At 32.2% G+C, this 14,571-nt stretch overlaps 1 protein-coding gene across 1 annotated transcript in view; it reads right to left on the bottom strand.

The window, feature by feature from the left end:
• Lrpprc (leucine rich pentatricopeptide repeat containing) overlaps positions 1-14,571 on the bottom strand; it is a 107,164-nt gene that overhangs the window by 41,128 nt on the left and 51,465 nt on the right. Inside the window, exons 16-23 of the mRNA XM_027934474.2 lie at positions 12,966-13,023; positions 11,782-11,888; positions 11,494-11,571; positions 11,121-11,165; positions 10,653-10,766; positions 9,300-9,430; positions 8,540-8,625; positions 6,909-7,116 (exon numbers count right to left, since the gene is read on the bottom strand). Coding sequence (XP_027790275.2) covers positions 6,909-7,116; positions 8,540-8,625; positions 9,300-9,430; positions 10,653-10,766; positions 11,121-11,165; positions 11,494-11,571; positions 11,782-11,888; positions 12,966-13,023 — 827 coding nt within the window. The remainder of the gene's footprint in view (positions 1-6,908; positions 7,117-8,539; positions 8,626-9,299; positions 9,431-10,652; positions 10,767-11,120; positions 11,166-11,493; positions 11,572-11,781; positions 11,889-12,965; positions 13,024-14,571) is intronic.

Consider the following 14,571-nt stretch of genomic DNA (forward strand, 5'->3'; position numbering starts at 1 on the left):
TTTCAGATCAATCCCCAAACTAGAATGGTATTGTCTCACTTTTATTTGCCCTACATTAGGTCAAACCTATCAATAAATGAATGAATAATTGTTCTGTCAATCAAAGCGACATGTTAATGTCTCTAGTCTCCAAATATATCCTTCAGAAGATTATACATGCTCAGAACAATAACAGACAAAAATAGCAAAATGGAAATAATCCATACATTTGTTAGTAATTTTAAGTACCAATGTTACTGCTCTTAGGATTGCCAATAAAATCAATTAGACATCTACAGTGGACACTTCATACAAAGTGTACTGAAGACAGAAATGAAATAAATGACTAATTGGTTCTTTTCTGTCTCCATTAAACTGCATTCTGACTTGTGGGTGGACCAAGCCACTTTAAAAAGATAAAAATATATATTTCTCCCATACTTTGTCATCATTTGCCTTGCCTATAAAAGCTTGAAAACTCGGTGCTGGAAATAAAAAATGTGAAAAAAGCAGGGCTGGGGCTGCAGTTCAGTGGTAAAGCGCTTGCCTCACATGTGTGAGGCACTGGGTTTGATCCTCAGCACTACGTAAAAATAAATAAATATAGATATTGTGTCCATTTACAATTAAAAAAAATATTTTTAAAAAATGTGAAAAGCATCTAAAATTAGCATCGCCATGAACAGAGTTGTATATTCATAGGACTCTGGATGTGGATCTCAACCCATAAGTACTACATATGGCTCAGACTCCTAGAAGTGGTGATAAAAAACAGGTTATCACAAAAATGGCTGGGTTCCCCTCCAAAGGTCTGTGGATCTGTGTTGATTAGGATCATCTATCTATTCACATGTTTCACACGAGTAGATAAAATCATGTGAAAATACCACTTTTATAAGACAGAATGAAATCATAAAGAGTTGCAACATAGCAAAAGGAAAAACGTAGAAACTGCTTCTTGGCCAAAATGTGGGACAACACATTTCCAATCAATATACTTCTAACTTCTGCAACTCAATGTGATTTATGATTTTCTTTGTACACTTTGTATAACAGAAATGATTTTAAATTCTTCTCAAAAATAACAATAATTCTTGAAAACATCCTGTCGATATATTAATTCTACATTCAAAATTTGATTCTGTGCTTATTTCAATATAAACAATTTCTAAGTTTTATATCCATGTTTTTAAAAGTCCATTCCTGAAAAAAATTTTAGTCACTGGTTTTCACAAACCTCAAAGAATACAAAAAGAAAATCAATTCTATAACATACTGCTATCTCTAAAATAAAAATCTATATCATTTTTAAATACCACCCCCCCCCAAATTTCAATGAACTACACAATTTTCATGAATAAAACTATATATGCAAATAAAAAACAATTATTTAGGGGCTGGGGTTGTGGCTCAGCGGTAGAGCGCTCGCCTAGCACGTGTGAGGCCCTGGGCTCGATCCTCAGCACCACATAAAAATAAAGATATTGTGTTCAACTACAACTAAAAAATAAATATTAAAAAAAAATTAAAAACAACAACAAAAAACCCAGTCATTTAAAAAGTTATTCATGTGTATATATATGTATGCATTTGTATTACTAGAGATTAAACCCAGAGCCTTGCACATGTTAGGCAAGCACTCTACCACTAAGCTATGTCTACAGCCCCTTTATCAATTTTATTTTGAGATACAGTCTCGCCAAGTTGTCCAGGCTGGCATCAAATTTATGATCCTCCTGCCATAGCCTTTGTCCACAGGCCTACACCACCACACCTGGCTTTAAAAAAGCAGTATTTTTATTGATGCAAATTAAAAATGTAAGCTTTGTCAAAATTCTGTGAGCCTATAAAATAAAGGCAAACTTGGGGGAAAAGATAATTCTGTAATTCTAAATTTTTAAAAAATACACACATTTATGGGAAAGCGGCAGACCACTAAGTAATTGTTAAACTTAAATGAGAGTTACATTATGGGGCTGAGGTTGTGGCTCAGTGGTAGAGCATTTGCCTAGCATGAGTGATGCCCTGGATTCAAACTTCAGCACCACATAAAAATAAATAAATAAATAAATAAATATTTAAAAAATATTCTGTTTCTATTAAAAAAAAAAAGAGTTACATTTATTATCTTGAATGGGTTTACTTGGACCATATAAAAATTCATTCTAGAACCAATTGTTCATTTAAAAAAAATATGACTGTATATAAAACTACATTTTTACATTATTACATAAAAGAAAATACAAAAGGCAAGTTCAAAGTTTATATGTCAAATCTAATATTACTTCTTGTTTTAGTCTTTAAAATATGCTATAATTATCAACAACAGAAAAGCAAATACAAGGCAGGATGCAGGCATCTAATGGTTATAAAAATAGTTTCTTCAAGATAGTAGAATGAATTTGACATTATTACTGTATGTGTATATATAACGACACAACGAGTGAAATTCTACATCATGTATAACCAAAAAAAAAAAGAGAAGTTATACTCCATTTATGTATGATGTATCCAAATGCATTCTACAATCATGCTTAACTAATTAGAACAAATAAAAAATAACAAATATTTCCTTCAAGGTACCAAAAAAAAAAAGCCCTCCTAACTCAAATAAATTCTTTGATACAACTGTAAAATCATCCATGTGTTCTATACGATCTGAATTATTAAAAGCAGAATGACCTGTGACAACTGTTTATATTCACCTATCGATAGTTCTCAACCTAGTTTCTTTACTTATACATGGGAAGTAACTTTTCAATCCAGAGCACATATTTAATTTAGACAACAAAAAAAGATGACAAATATTATTTTTAATTGGAACAAAGTGCTTCAACATTACACATAAAGTGTTATTGAAGTGGCAATTTACCTAAAGGCCTTACTGACTGAAAAGCTCTCAAATCTGAAATCAATAGAGAAAAGTGGAGCCGGGGGTGGGAAAGTTTTTAAGAAGAAATGAAAAACAAACTCAACATCCTAAAAACAAACTATTCTATAAATCTTCAGCAGATTTTAATATGGGGAGAAATCAATTCAAGAGAAACCATCATCTTCATAAAAATTATTCTGTTAAGAGAATCTGTCCTTAAAGAGCTAAATGTTTTTTCTGTTCATCATCTATAAATGAGGAATCTTCAAGGAGACTGGTGTTGCAATTACAACTAATCCTCCCCAAAAAATTAACTGTGTTGAAGGCTTTGTAATTTCCCTAGGTACAATTTAGCTGTCACTTACTTTAAAATTTACTCAAACATGCGTTCCGAACAGCACTAACTTCACATGTCAAGTGCTTTCCAGCCAATTGAGTCTAAACTGGAAGTCGGTGTTAAACAACTGAATGATTAGACAAGATAGCTCATTTCCCTGCTCTTTTGTTCAGAATAAAATGCCACATTTACATTATCAGGCTCAACAGGATTTTCTGACAGAGAGAGAAAAAACCCTACTGCACACTGTCCGTACTAAGCACATGAAGCCTGTCATTTACCAATCATCCTTCAAAAAGCAATAGCCATGAATGTAACTTAATTACGACCCAATGATCCTTGACGAAAAATCATCTTATCACTGTCCTGTCCCCCTAGGGCAAATGAAACACTTTTTGTCCTTTGGCACTGATGATGCTAAATTCTTAATTGCAATAATGGAGTAAAAGAGTCAAACCTCCTTAATTTCCTTTCAGCACATAAAGAGTTTTACTCTAGAAGACAAGCATTCCCATAAATAATAAAAGTATCCAGTACAAATGAAGATACTAAAATTGAAGGGGAGTGTGTATGACAGAATAACTAGCATTTTAAAAAGTGCATTTCCCATTTATGTAACATATCAAAGTGTTACAATGACTTTCGAAACTTATATTGTTACAGGTTCATTTTAGTGAAAATTGTGACATTTATGAAAAACTCAAGATTAATTCGCCAAGAGGTCTGGAAGGATTAGGTATACAAAATCCATGATGCACTTAAATTAAATGCATATGTGCAGATGTAGACTATAGCACAAATCAGCACATACACAAAAAAGTCCTTAATGGAAAGCAGAAATTAAAGCTGCTTTGATCATCTGCGCTAATATAATCCAGTTAAACAGCTTCAGATATTTTTCATATGCAATGAAACCAAAATGGATCAGCTATAAAACAAGTGAATCTGAAACTGCATCATACAAATTTCTCTGCTTAAAAATCTAATGGACCAGATTTTATTAATTGTTTTTCCTTTACCGTAACATGAAGACTAATCAAAAGCTCTTTTAACCTATTATAAAGCATTTCTTTTTACTGCATATGGAGGATCCCTGTCATCTCCCTGAATCAGACATGATTTTAATAAAAGAAATAAATTTTAAAATAAAATAGTTACAAAAGAAAATTTTAAAATAATATTCATTTGGACTACATATAGATAATGGCCTACAGATTGTAGTGTAATATAATAGAAGCACACAAAAATTTTAAAAAATTTCTTTTCTGTTTAATACAAACGTAATAAAGGCCAGTTACAAACTTTTCTATCATGTTATACATGTGTTATTGTTTTAGATTTCCCTTGCCAAATGCATAAAAACAAAATGCATTATTTCCAAGCCCACAAAGCATTATCCAAGGACACAAACTGATATGGTATCATTTCCTCTGTGCTTTACCCAGTGTTGGAAGTCGGTTCAAAATTAAGATCCACGGAGTCTGAACTTATTATCTAAGGAACTCAATTTCACAGATTTCCTTCAGAATTATAATATGAAACTGATATCCTCTTTAGAGTCTTTCGCAATGACATGCCAAAAAGATGCTTGCTTTTGAATGAAATAATGAAGGTTTTTAAATGATATTCTGAAATGTTTTTCATAATTTTATCACAAGTTTGAATAAATAAGGCTCACTACCCAGATGAGCTCATACCTGCTGGGGTCAATTACATGGTATTACTAAAGACTGAACATATTTAATCAAATCAAATACATGGGGCCTTTTTGGCAGGTTGGTGTAGTTAATCCTAGTAGTTGTCATGATTCTGAATTAATTAGCTATCTTCCATCAGTTATACAAAACAGAATTGAACAAAAGTTTCAAAGTCAGTGTTTCATTCTAGCATTTTCCCTGACAATAGTGCTACTACTCCTTTCTGAAATTTTATAAATATTAAATTTCCTTTATATCCTTTTTATTCTCATGACTCTAAAACAGCTGACATAATCTTTTTATTATGATAGATGAAACTGAAAGAACATGTCGGGGAGACTGCTTCTACAAAGTAAAGATAGCAAAAGAAAAAAGTAAAAACTCAATGTAAATAAAAATAGAAGATAATAATTTCTACAAGTTTCTGAAAGTATTAAGACACCATGAAGGAAAAGATAAAAATTTAGATTGTTGGTCCAATTAACAAAGACAGCCAAATTTGACTGAGACATACAAACACCTAACTGTTCTAAATGATCAGAAGCACAGAGCATGCTCCAGGTTACCATCTGAATTCTATGCTGTTTTCATTTTCCCTTGGGTAAGCTCTCCTTGGTTCATGAGCCCCATCTGCAGACCTCTTTTGGAAAACTTTCACATCTCTACTGTCTTCAAAGTATTTCTATTTGTAAGATACTTTTCTACCATGGACTCGTTTTCTTTGTTAATTATTATATTTTTGCCCAGTAGTGTAGGAGGGCCTAATTCTTCTGGGCACTGGGCCCATTTCTTTCAAATCCCTGTGCAGAGTTCCACACGCAATTTGCAGAGATGGGTCTTTTAAACAATTGAAAAAAATTCCAGTAGGAAGCATATTAATTATAGGATTTCTATATAAAGTTGGCTGTGAATATGAGAACTCAATAATGCAGTAATTGTTTGAATCACTATTTCTTTAAAAGAGTGTAATGCTGAGATTGTGGAGGTTAAGATTTGGCCAATCACCCAATTTGATAACTGTTTATGACTGGCTGGCAAAAGAATTAGTTTGGATGTGTGTGTACATGCATGGGTTCAAGCTTATCAATATTCACATTTCCTAACGAGCTATTTAAAACAATTTTTTATTCTTTATTTAAAATTCAATACCAAATTATTCATAACATCCAGTTAATTATACCCCATGTTAAATAAATAAAAACTACCAGATATTTTGGGGAAAGATGAGAAATGTTAAAATATAAATTTCATTTTTTTCCTGGCATTGATAAGACATCATCCATACTAAAATCAGAAAATCCTAATCACAGAATAAGCAGATTACAAACTGCAGTAAGCCATACAAAAGATGACAAAGAGGTAAGATCTAAGAAATTAAAAAGCAAAAGTAAAAGAAGGTAATGAGGTATGCTTAAGCATCTTATTAAAATGTTTCACTCATTATAAAAGAGTAGAATTGATTTTATGATTTGCATTGAAGATAATATTTTAAACTAGGTACAAACAAGAATATTTCAAATGTAAAATTTTCAAACTCCAGTAAATCTTTCCCTATCAACAAAATTCATCTTCCCACAAGGCAGAAACATCTCCAACATTTATCAAAACTAGAATAATTGTATGTGATTAAAATACTATATGGAGACCAGGAGTACTGCATAGGTATTTCTATGTTTATTACCTGAAGGAGAGTTATGATACATGATTAAAAACCTCAGAGGACCTTTCTTTCTTATATCTATTGATAATCAGTATTTATTAGGCTCAAAAATTTGATTCAATTTCATGTAATATTATCACATGCTCCTAGGGAAAAAAATACCAGAGACCACTTCATTGAGAAGCCACAGAGCCACAGGGCTGCTGCTGATTTTAAAGGTCACCTAAACCATCTTAGTACCCTTATTCTTTGGCAAATGACCCACAAGGCTTCCACATCAATGTACTTACAAAGTATAATCCCAAAATGATTAGATTCATTCTTTTAATGCCAACATTAAAATTCAAAATTCAATTAACTTACTTTTCCAGGTGTACAGTGACCAATGGGAAACTTATGTTGGTAGATGGTTTTGCTAACCCTAGAGTGACGATGGCTTCATGCAGCTGTTTTACTGTTTCAATTTCACCTCTTAAAGCAGCACCATTTAGGATGTGGAAAAAGGACAAGACTGTTGCATCTTTGATAAGAACATCCTTCTCTTTCATCTCCTTTAGAATGTTAATAGCATCTACAATGAAGTAACACAAAAGACCCTTAGGTAATTTCATGTAGGGAAAACAAACTGCTATTAAAACAGCATTTCAAGCCCAGCAGGAATGTAAATTCTAGTGTATAATGCCGATTTCAAGTTAATTACTACTTGCATTTCTAAACGAGACTACAATTATAAATCCACAATAGCATGGTTTTATCATTTCCCTGCAACTTTGACTACAAATTATAGATAGGGACTGTGTGCCCACTCGGCACCACATAACCCTGTACAGTCTGCCCTATAGCTGTAAGATCCTCCTAAATGGATGCTTTTATCGTTCAGAGCTAACATCTGCTAAATCACACCATTGTTTCTTCAGCAGATGGCTTGTCAGGAGGCCAGATAATAAAGATGTGTTTACACTGTATATACAGCCAGACTAATGGTCTGATACCGATAGGGCCTGTTTGCTATGTCGATACTAATTAGCCAAGCAGAGCCAATGAAAGCTTTCCAAAAGACTGCATGTTAATACATTAGATTCATTAAGCTTCATTAGAAAGGCAGAAACAAACATTTTAGGATATGGAATAAGTGCATTTTTATAACGTTGTTCTTAATTATTACACAGACAAAATGTTTTGACCACTTTACAAAAAGTGATTTCAAAAAAGCAGGCAAATCTTTATAAAGAGTTTTCTGTGTTAGAAAGGCTTCCCAGGAAAAATTTCAATGTTCAAATCATATTTTCTCCGTACACTGTTCCCTATGACAAAATCAAAACAATCATTTCTAAAAATAAAAGGAAGTGAGGAAGGCTAAAAAAGAAGTTTCAAAATAAAGCCAAATTCAGAAAGTTAAGAAACAAGTAAATAGTAAGAACCTATTACCAAGTGTCATTTAATTATATTAGATTTAGCCTTACCTCAACAATGAGAAAATTAGGAGTATGCAAATCAACAATATAATTAGCTACACCTTTCTCATGAAATTCTAAATAGAAACTTCAACTGAAATAAACATTTTGCTAATATGATTAAAAGTTCAGCTCAAAACAAGTGCAAAATTCAGTTTTTTATATATCATGTTATGTTTATAGGTTTTATGTTCAGCCTTCAGATCTTCTTAAGCAAAAACAAAGCCATTAGTGCAGGCATATAAGCAAATTGTGCCATAAGTCATGATCTTCAAACTCAATCCAAACAGCAATGCTAATAAAAACTAGCTGCAGAAATGCAAAAAGCACTGAGCTGTGCAAATGTAAATGACAAGCTTGCCAATCCATTAAAACTAATGGCCTACACTGTCCATGTGGCTCTGGTTGGATTCACATGCAAATTTGTATGCAAAGTGTTCCAGCACTTTGCAGGACATGATATACCATTAATATCAATTCACATGTTATGCCACAGGCAAATACTTGCATCCCATCTTTCCTTTATATGGGGAGACTTACCTTGGAGCTTGCCATGCTTTCCCAATACTTTTACAAGGCCTACATACTTGTTGGTGTCAAGGACAGCAGATGGATCTAAACGGTCACTATGAAATAAAACCAGTTATATTATGTTAGAAGACAACTAACGACAAAAAGGACTGAAATTCCTATAACTTCCAAAAGCCCATCAGGTCTAAATTCTTATTAATATTGGTGCCTATACTTCAGTTAGGATTTATTTTTGAAGCCATATATCAATTAATATGTAAATTATAGTCAGTGACTTCAGAAGTAAAAATCGTAACACTACACATACATATAGCATCAATCCACCTGCAAATGATACTACTGAAGACACTTTTGCTTTATGGTACTTTCCATAATTCTAACCTTCACTGTGAACACTGAAATACCTCAAATGACAAATTTTTATTTGCTAAATCTAAGGATGGGGATCAAAAAATATCCCTGAGAAATGGACAGAATTTTGTTTATAGTGCAGTATAGAAAGGGAAATGTTATCAAGCCTTACAAAACAGTTACTATCACCAATAGTATAACCAATGGGAAAAAACCTTGGCTTTAAAGATTAGGCTGTGTTATTGTACTTAAGACACCTTGCTGAAACAAGAGCCTTATGCTATGAAATTTCAAAAATACTGACAACAAAAGAATTTCTTTGAACTACTTAAGGCAGTAATATTCAATCTAGGTGACTCATCAAGGGTGGTATATCAGCATAAACGCTGATGAGTTGTTTCATTGCCAGGGTACTCACAATTCTTGCTTCAAGTTCAGTGCATCTTCTGCATTATCATGTCTACAGCACAAATTTATTAAAGCTGCATAGCCACCAACAACCATGTCTGATTCATATTTTGCTTTCAATTCAAGGGCTTTTTGCATATTCTAAAATAAAGAATTGAAGTAAAAAAAAGAAGAAATTAATATAAAAGTAAAAATGTCACATTTTCAGTTACAGTATTTAGAAAAAGTTTACAGTACTTTAAAAATAAACTGTTTCGGGGGGAATAGGGAGGACAGCAGAATACAACTGACACTAGGATTGCTGTATGTATACACATGGATGTATAACCAATGTGATCCTGCAATCTGTACATGTGGAAAAGTGAGAATTCATACCCTATTTGAATCAAATGTATGATGTCAAGATCATTGTATTGTCTTGAGCAACTAATAAAATTTTAAAAAAAATAGGATTTCAAAAAAAAATAAATAAATAAATAAAAATAAACTGTTTCATGTTATCAACTTGGCCCTGCCCCCTTGGTATTTTTATTCACCTTTTAAAAGGCAGGCAGGCCAGATGTATATGTAGGGTAATTCTAACAAATGCAAATTTGGATTTTTTAATTGTAAAATAGCCCACTATTAATGCCAAATTTGATGTTTTAGCTTTTGTACTGTACTATTTAGAGAAGACTTCCAGATTAAATACTTCCTAAATCAGCCCCTAATCATAGTCCAATTTCTAGATGCAGAAATATGTACCAATAAAAAGTTTCTGACTCTAGTTTAGTACCAAAGAAATAACAGTACCATGTTATAATCTCAGTTATGATTTTTTTTTTTCTAAAACCATAGGCTTGCTAAACTAGAACCTGAAAAAAGTCTAGTGATATCCCTCAAATTGCAGACACACACTAAAATGAACACGAAGTACAGCTGGACGCCCACTGAAAAAAAGGCAAGAGACCCTTTATCTCAGAGAGAGCTTTTTTCCAGCAGGAAAATGGAATTTCAATCCCTGCATTAACAACCTAGTAATATTTGACTTGCAAATGACTACTGCATGTATCAGTTGCTTGACAATCTAGATATAAGAGACCGGAGCCATGGCTTGAAAGGACATTTGGCATGTATGATAAACCTATCACGGCTGTTACTATCATTCACTTTGTAGATTATTGTAAACAAACTACAGCAACCGGAAAACATGCCATTCAAGGTGTAGCTGAAATTAGTTAACCTTTCATTTAATTGCATTGTTCACAAGCATGACATAATAATCAATTGTAAAAATCATAAATATTATGTTCAGTTTCGCTTATTATGAACAATAATTTTTTTTACCCTAATAGCATATTTGAAATGTTTAAACAAATGTTACCTCTTCTGAACAAAGCATTATTATCAGTTGCTTTAGGACATCTCCTATAGGTTGATTTTTAGCTTTTAGATTTTCAAGTGTAGACTCCAAATCAGATGGTGTAAGTTGCTGAGACTACAGGCAAAAAAAAAAAAGAAAGGAGGAAGAAAAATTTACTACAAAAAGAAAACTTGACCCTTGTCACCCTACCCTTTAAATTGACTTTCCTTTATGTTATAAATGCTCATAGTGATATTTACCTTGGGATCAATGGATGGACTCTAGGGGTAATGAATCTTGCAAGACTATCTGCAAATTTCCTAGGTCTGTTGATTTTTCAGAGATGACAAATAGGTTTTGCCAAATTCTTACACATATACAAAATGATGAAAATATTAAGAAACACTGGTTTTATAAGGGCGCAGTCTAGAATGCTTGTTAAATGCAGTTATTATAACATGTAGAGAACCCACTCAAAAACCTACTTACTTTACGAGAATCTATCTTCTTTCTTTCAACCATCATATTAACATCCTAAATTGGGATTTAAGTTAGCACAAAATTAGAAGACACAAGGAAAATTAAAATAGCAAATGTCCAAAGAAAAATCTGAAAGTCCCACTTCATTTTAATGCTACTTGTCTACCTTTCCAACATTTTACAGCAATTCTGTTCATACTATACTGACCATTACAATTAAGGTTTTAAATGTATTCTTCAATATATAAATAGTTTTTACCAACAATCAATGAAAAAGCTTTGTTTTAATGACTGCCAATGAAACTTTTCTTTTTTGTCAAAAGCATCGTATTTTTAAAAAAATTTAACAGGTTTTTATATATAAATTAAGCATTTCACACACCTTAATCAATTCAGGAACATGGTAGCTATCCAGTAGATTTCGAATGCCTCTGTAGATACTTTCAGGAATTTTTATATTCTGTGCAAAGGAAAGGGAGGGGGGGAAACCTGAGTTTTAGACAACTAAACTGAAATTTGTCTAACAGAAATTATCTCAGACATAATTTAAGTCTCCAACTCTTGCATGTCATTGAGAAGTGGTCTGGTTGTACTTAAAAGCAGCAATTTCAAATCTAATAGATACATGTCAGGCAGGACAGGCATTATATAGCAAAAAATGAAATGGTACCATCTCCTTCAGCTGATGGAAGTATTGTCTCAAACGCTCCTCCTTGGCCTGTACCTCTGAGTCACTCATGCTGTCAATCAAGTTATAAAGAAAATAGCCAACAGCTTCTGTGGAAAAAAACAAGAGAAAGCATTCCACTAAAATTACCGAGACTGTCATGTTATCAAGATTAATTTATAAGAAATCATTTTGGTGTGAGATGTCACCCTGATGAGAGGCTCTGAAATGGCAACAATGATCACTGAGGCATAGAGATTATGTGGTTTGGGAGCACATATCTAACTGGTGAGTGAAAGGAATATTAATTATTTTCAGACCGAGTGACAGCTTTTCAGTACTGAATCTTACTTCAATCTATTTTTTTCCACTATTCTGTGACAGAAGTGGTCCTGCCCAAGGCCTTACCCCTCTCTTGTCCAAATCACAAGTAGTAAAAATAAATAAATGTCTTTACACTTTTCTACACTAATTTTTTGTGGATAATATTTAGGGAAACACACAAAATTACAAAGGATTATACATGTTGAGTATAGAAAGTTAGATAATATTAATAAGCAGATATAGTAATCCTGTGGAGAGCTGCCTATTAGCCAATGAAAAACCAAGATTAACAAAGATGTTTTGTAACAACAGTAATTTTCCTATGCATTCAAGCATAAAATGTACAGGGCCATGTGCTAATGCCTGGGATAGGAGATTTGAACTTTTTAAGAAAGGTAGCTTCTTATAGAAAAGTATATATTATAAGCTTCCTTAAATGACGAATGAAAATCATTAAATAACAAAATAATCTTTTATATAATAAATTATATTTAAGTGGAAAAAATCCACAAGACCTTTTCCCTACTTTGTTTAAAATTAGCCACACTTGCAAAACATTAAAGTCACATAAATATTAAGAATCTCTGATTTTTTAAGCCTATGCCACAGACACTGTAAGAAGCATTTCCTTGTTGCATGAAAAGAAAGTATCCCAAGTCTGCCTTCTAAAAATAATTATTATAAAACCAAACACCTCACAGATCTCAAAATGCTGTGGTTATCAATATAAAGATGTGTAACCAAATGTTTTCAAATTTCACTTTGCAAAAGAAAAGTGTTCCCTGCTATAATCCTTCTAGTCCATTATTACACAGAAGAATGAATTTGTGGATAAGTTACAATCATCGAAATTGAAACGCTACCCGTTGGTCCTGGAGGCTCCTGGCAATAACGTCCATCCTTGTACAACAATTCTGTTATCTGGTAAGACAGAAAATTCGTGCATTGCAGCAAGAGACGCAAACAAGACCAAATACAATTTGAAATTGAATTCTTGAAATAATACAACCTCTCCCCAGTAAGGTATTATTCTATATTGTAGTAATCCAACACTACCCCCACCCACCAAGGAGATTGTTTTGTTTTTAAATAATAGGTTTGTCTTCTAAAAATAAAAATAAACCCATGATGAAGGAAAGCAGCAATGTTTTATGAAATGTCACAAAGAGAGGCTATAAAGTGATTTGTTTATATATCATTTTAAATTGTTATAAACAGTAATTTATAGGAATAATGAACCAATATTCTCATCATTTTGATTTTGATGAGGACACTAACTGGGATTAGTGTCCTCCTTTTTAAGTTTTATAGAAATAAAAAGTAACATATGCTGGACCAGTAACTTAAATTTTTTAGTTGTTCCATGACATTTTCTCATTCATTTTAATGGCACTAAAACAAAAGAGGTCAACAGTTTTAACTTGTTTGTTCTTAAGTATTCTTATCAATTAATTCACATATACTAAAAGACATACACACTTATTTTTCAACATTAAATCTACCAACCAAAAGAAATTTCTAATTTCAAAGATCCAAATAACATATTTTATAATCAAAATTATTACACAACCTATGATGCCAACTTATAACTTTGAAAAGGGTATTTAACTATATATCCTGAGGCTGAAGACAGAAAAGAACTATATACTAGTTGTCCAAATGACATGTGTGAAGAATTCTAATGTATTTTATGCATATTCAACAGCTGAGCTTATGTGCTATTAAAGCACATGTATTTTAAGTGTTTACAGGCCCAAACTGTACTTCCACTATTGTTTACTTATTAATCTGAAAAAATCAGGCAAAATGATCACATGCCTCTATACAAACCATGCTATAGTTAATGTTAATTCAAAAGGTAGTTAATGTAGGAATAAGAATTGTGCAAAAGAAAAACAAAACAATCTTCACCTACCAACTGTCCTTTAATCAACACACACACATAGAAAATAAAAAATTCTACCAGAAACTTTTGCCATACTTACAGTGACATTTAATGCCAATTTGAACAAAAACACATTTAATGAATAAACCAATGAAAATATCTCTAGTCAAAACAGTATCATTTCTAATATAGCAATTCAAGTAATACCAGAAATAGAATTGGGAATTTCAATTAATAACATGCCTTCTGATTTTATTAAGCTGAAAATCTTTTATGCAATTCACTATAATTATGCTTCCTGCATAAAATCAGTTAATTTCTTAAAAAGGCTGATGTTGGTTTGCATACCATTCGTATACAGAAACATACACAAATATACATACTTACATACAGAAAGAAAATTAATTATTAAACCTATAAGGTCAAATACTTTTGGAAAGGTTGAAAATCTTAAGGACTCTTAGGACTAAGTCAAAGACTACTTCCATAAAAAGCTTCCTGCTGTTTTAAAACTAACATTTTCAAGATTTTAAATCCATTAATTTTAACAGTATAACAGAAATGTGTGAAGCTATTAAAATTTT

The sequence above is a fragment of the Marmota flaviventris genome, chromosome 14 (assembly GCF_047511675.1).
Source record: "Marmota flaviventris isolate mMarFla1 chromosome 14, mMarFla1.hap1, whole genome shotgun sequence".
NCBI classification, from domain to species: Eukaryota; Metazoa; Chordata; class Mammalia; order Rodentia; family Sciuridae; genus Marmota; species Marmota flaviventris.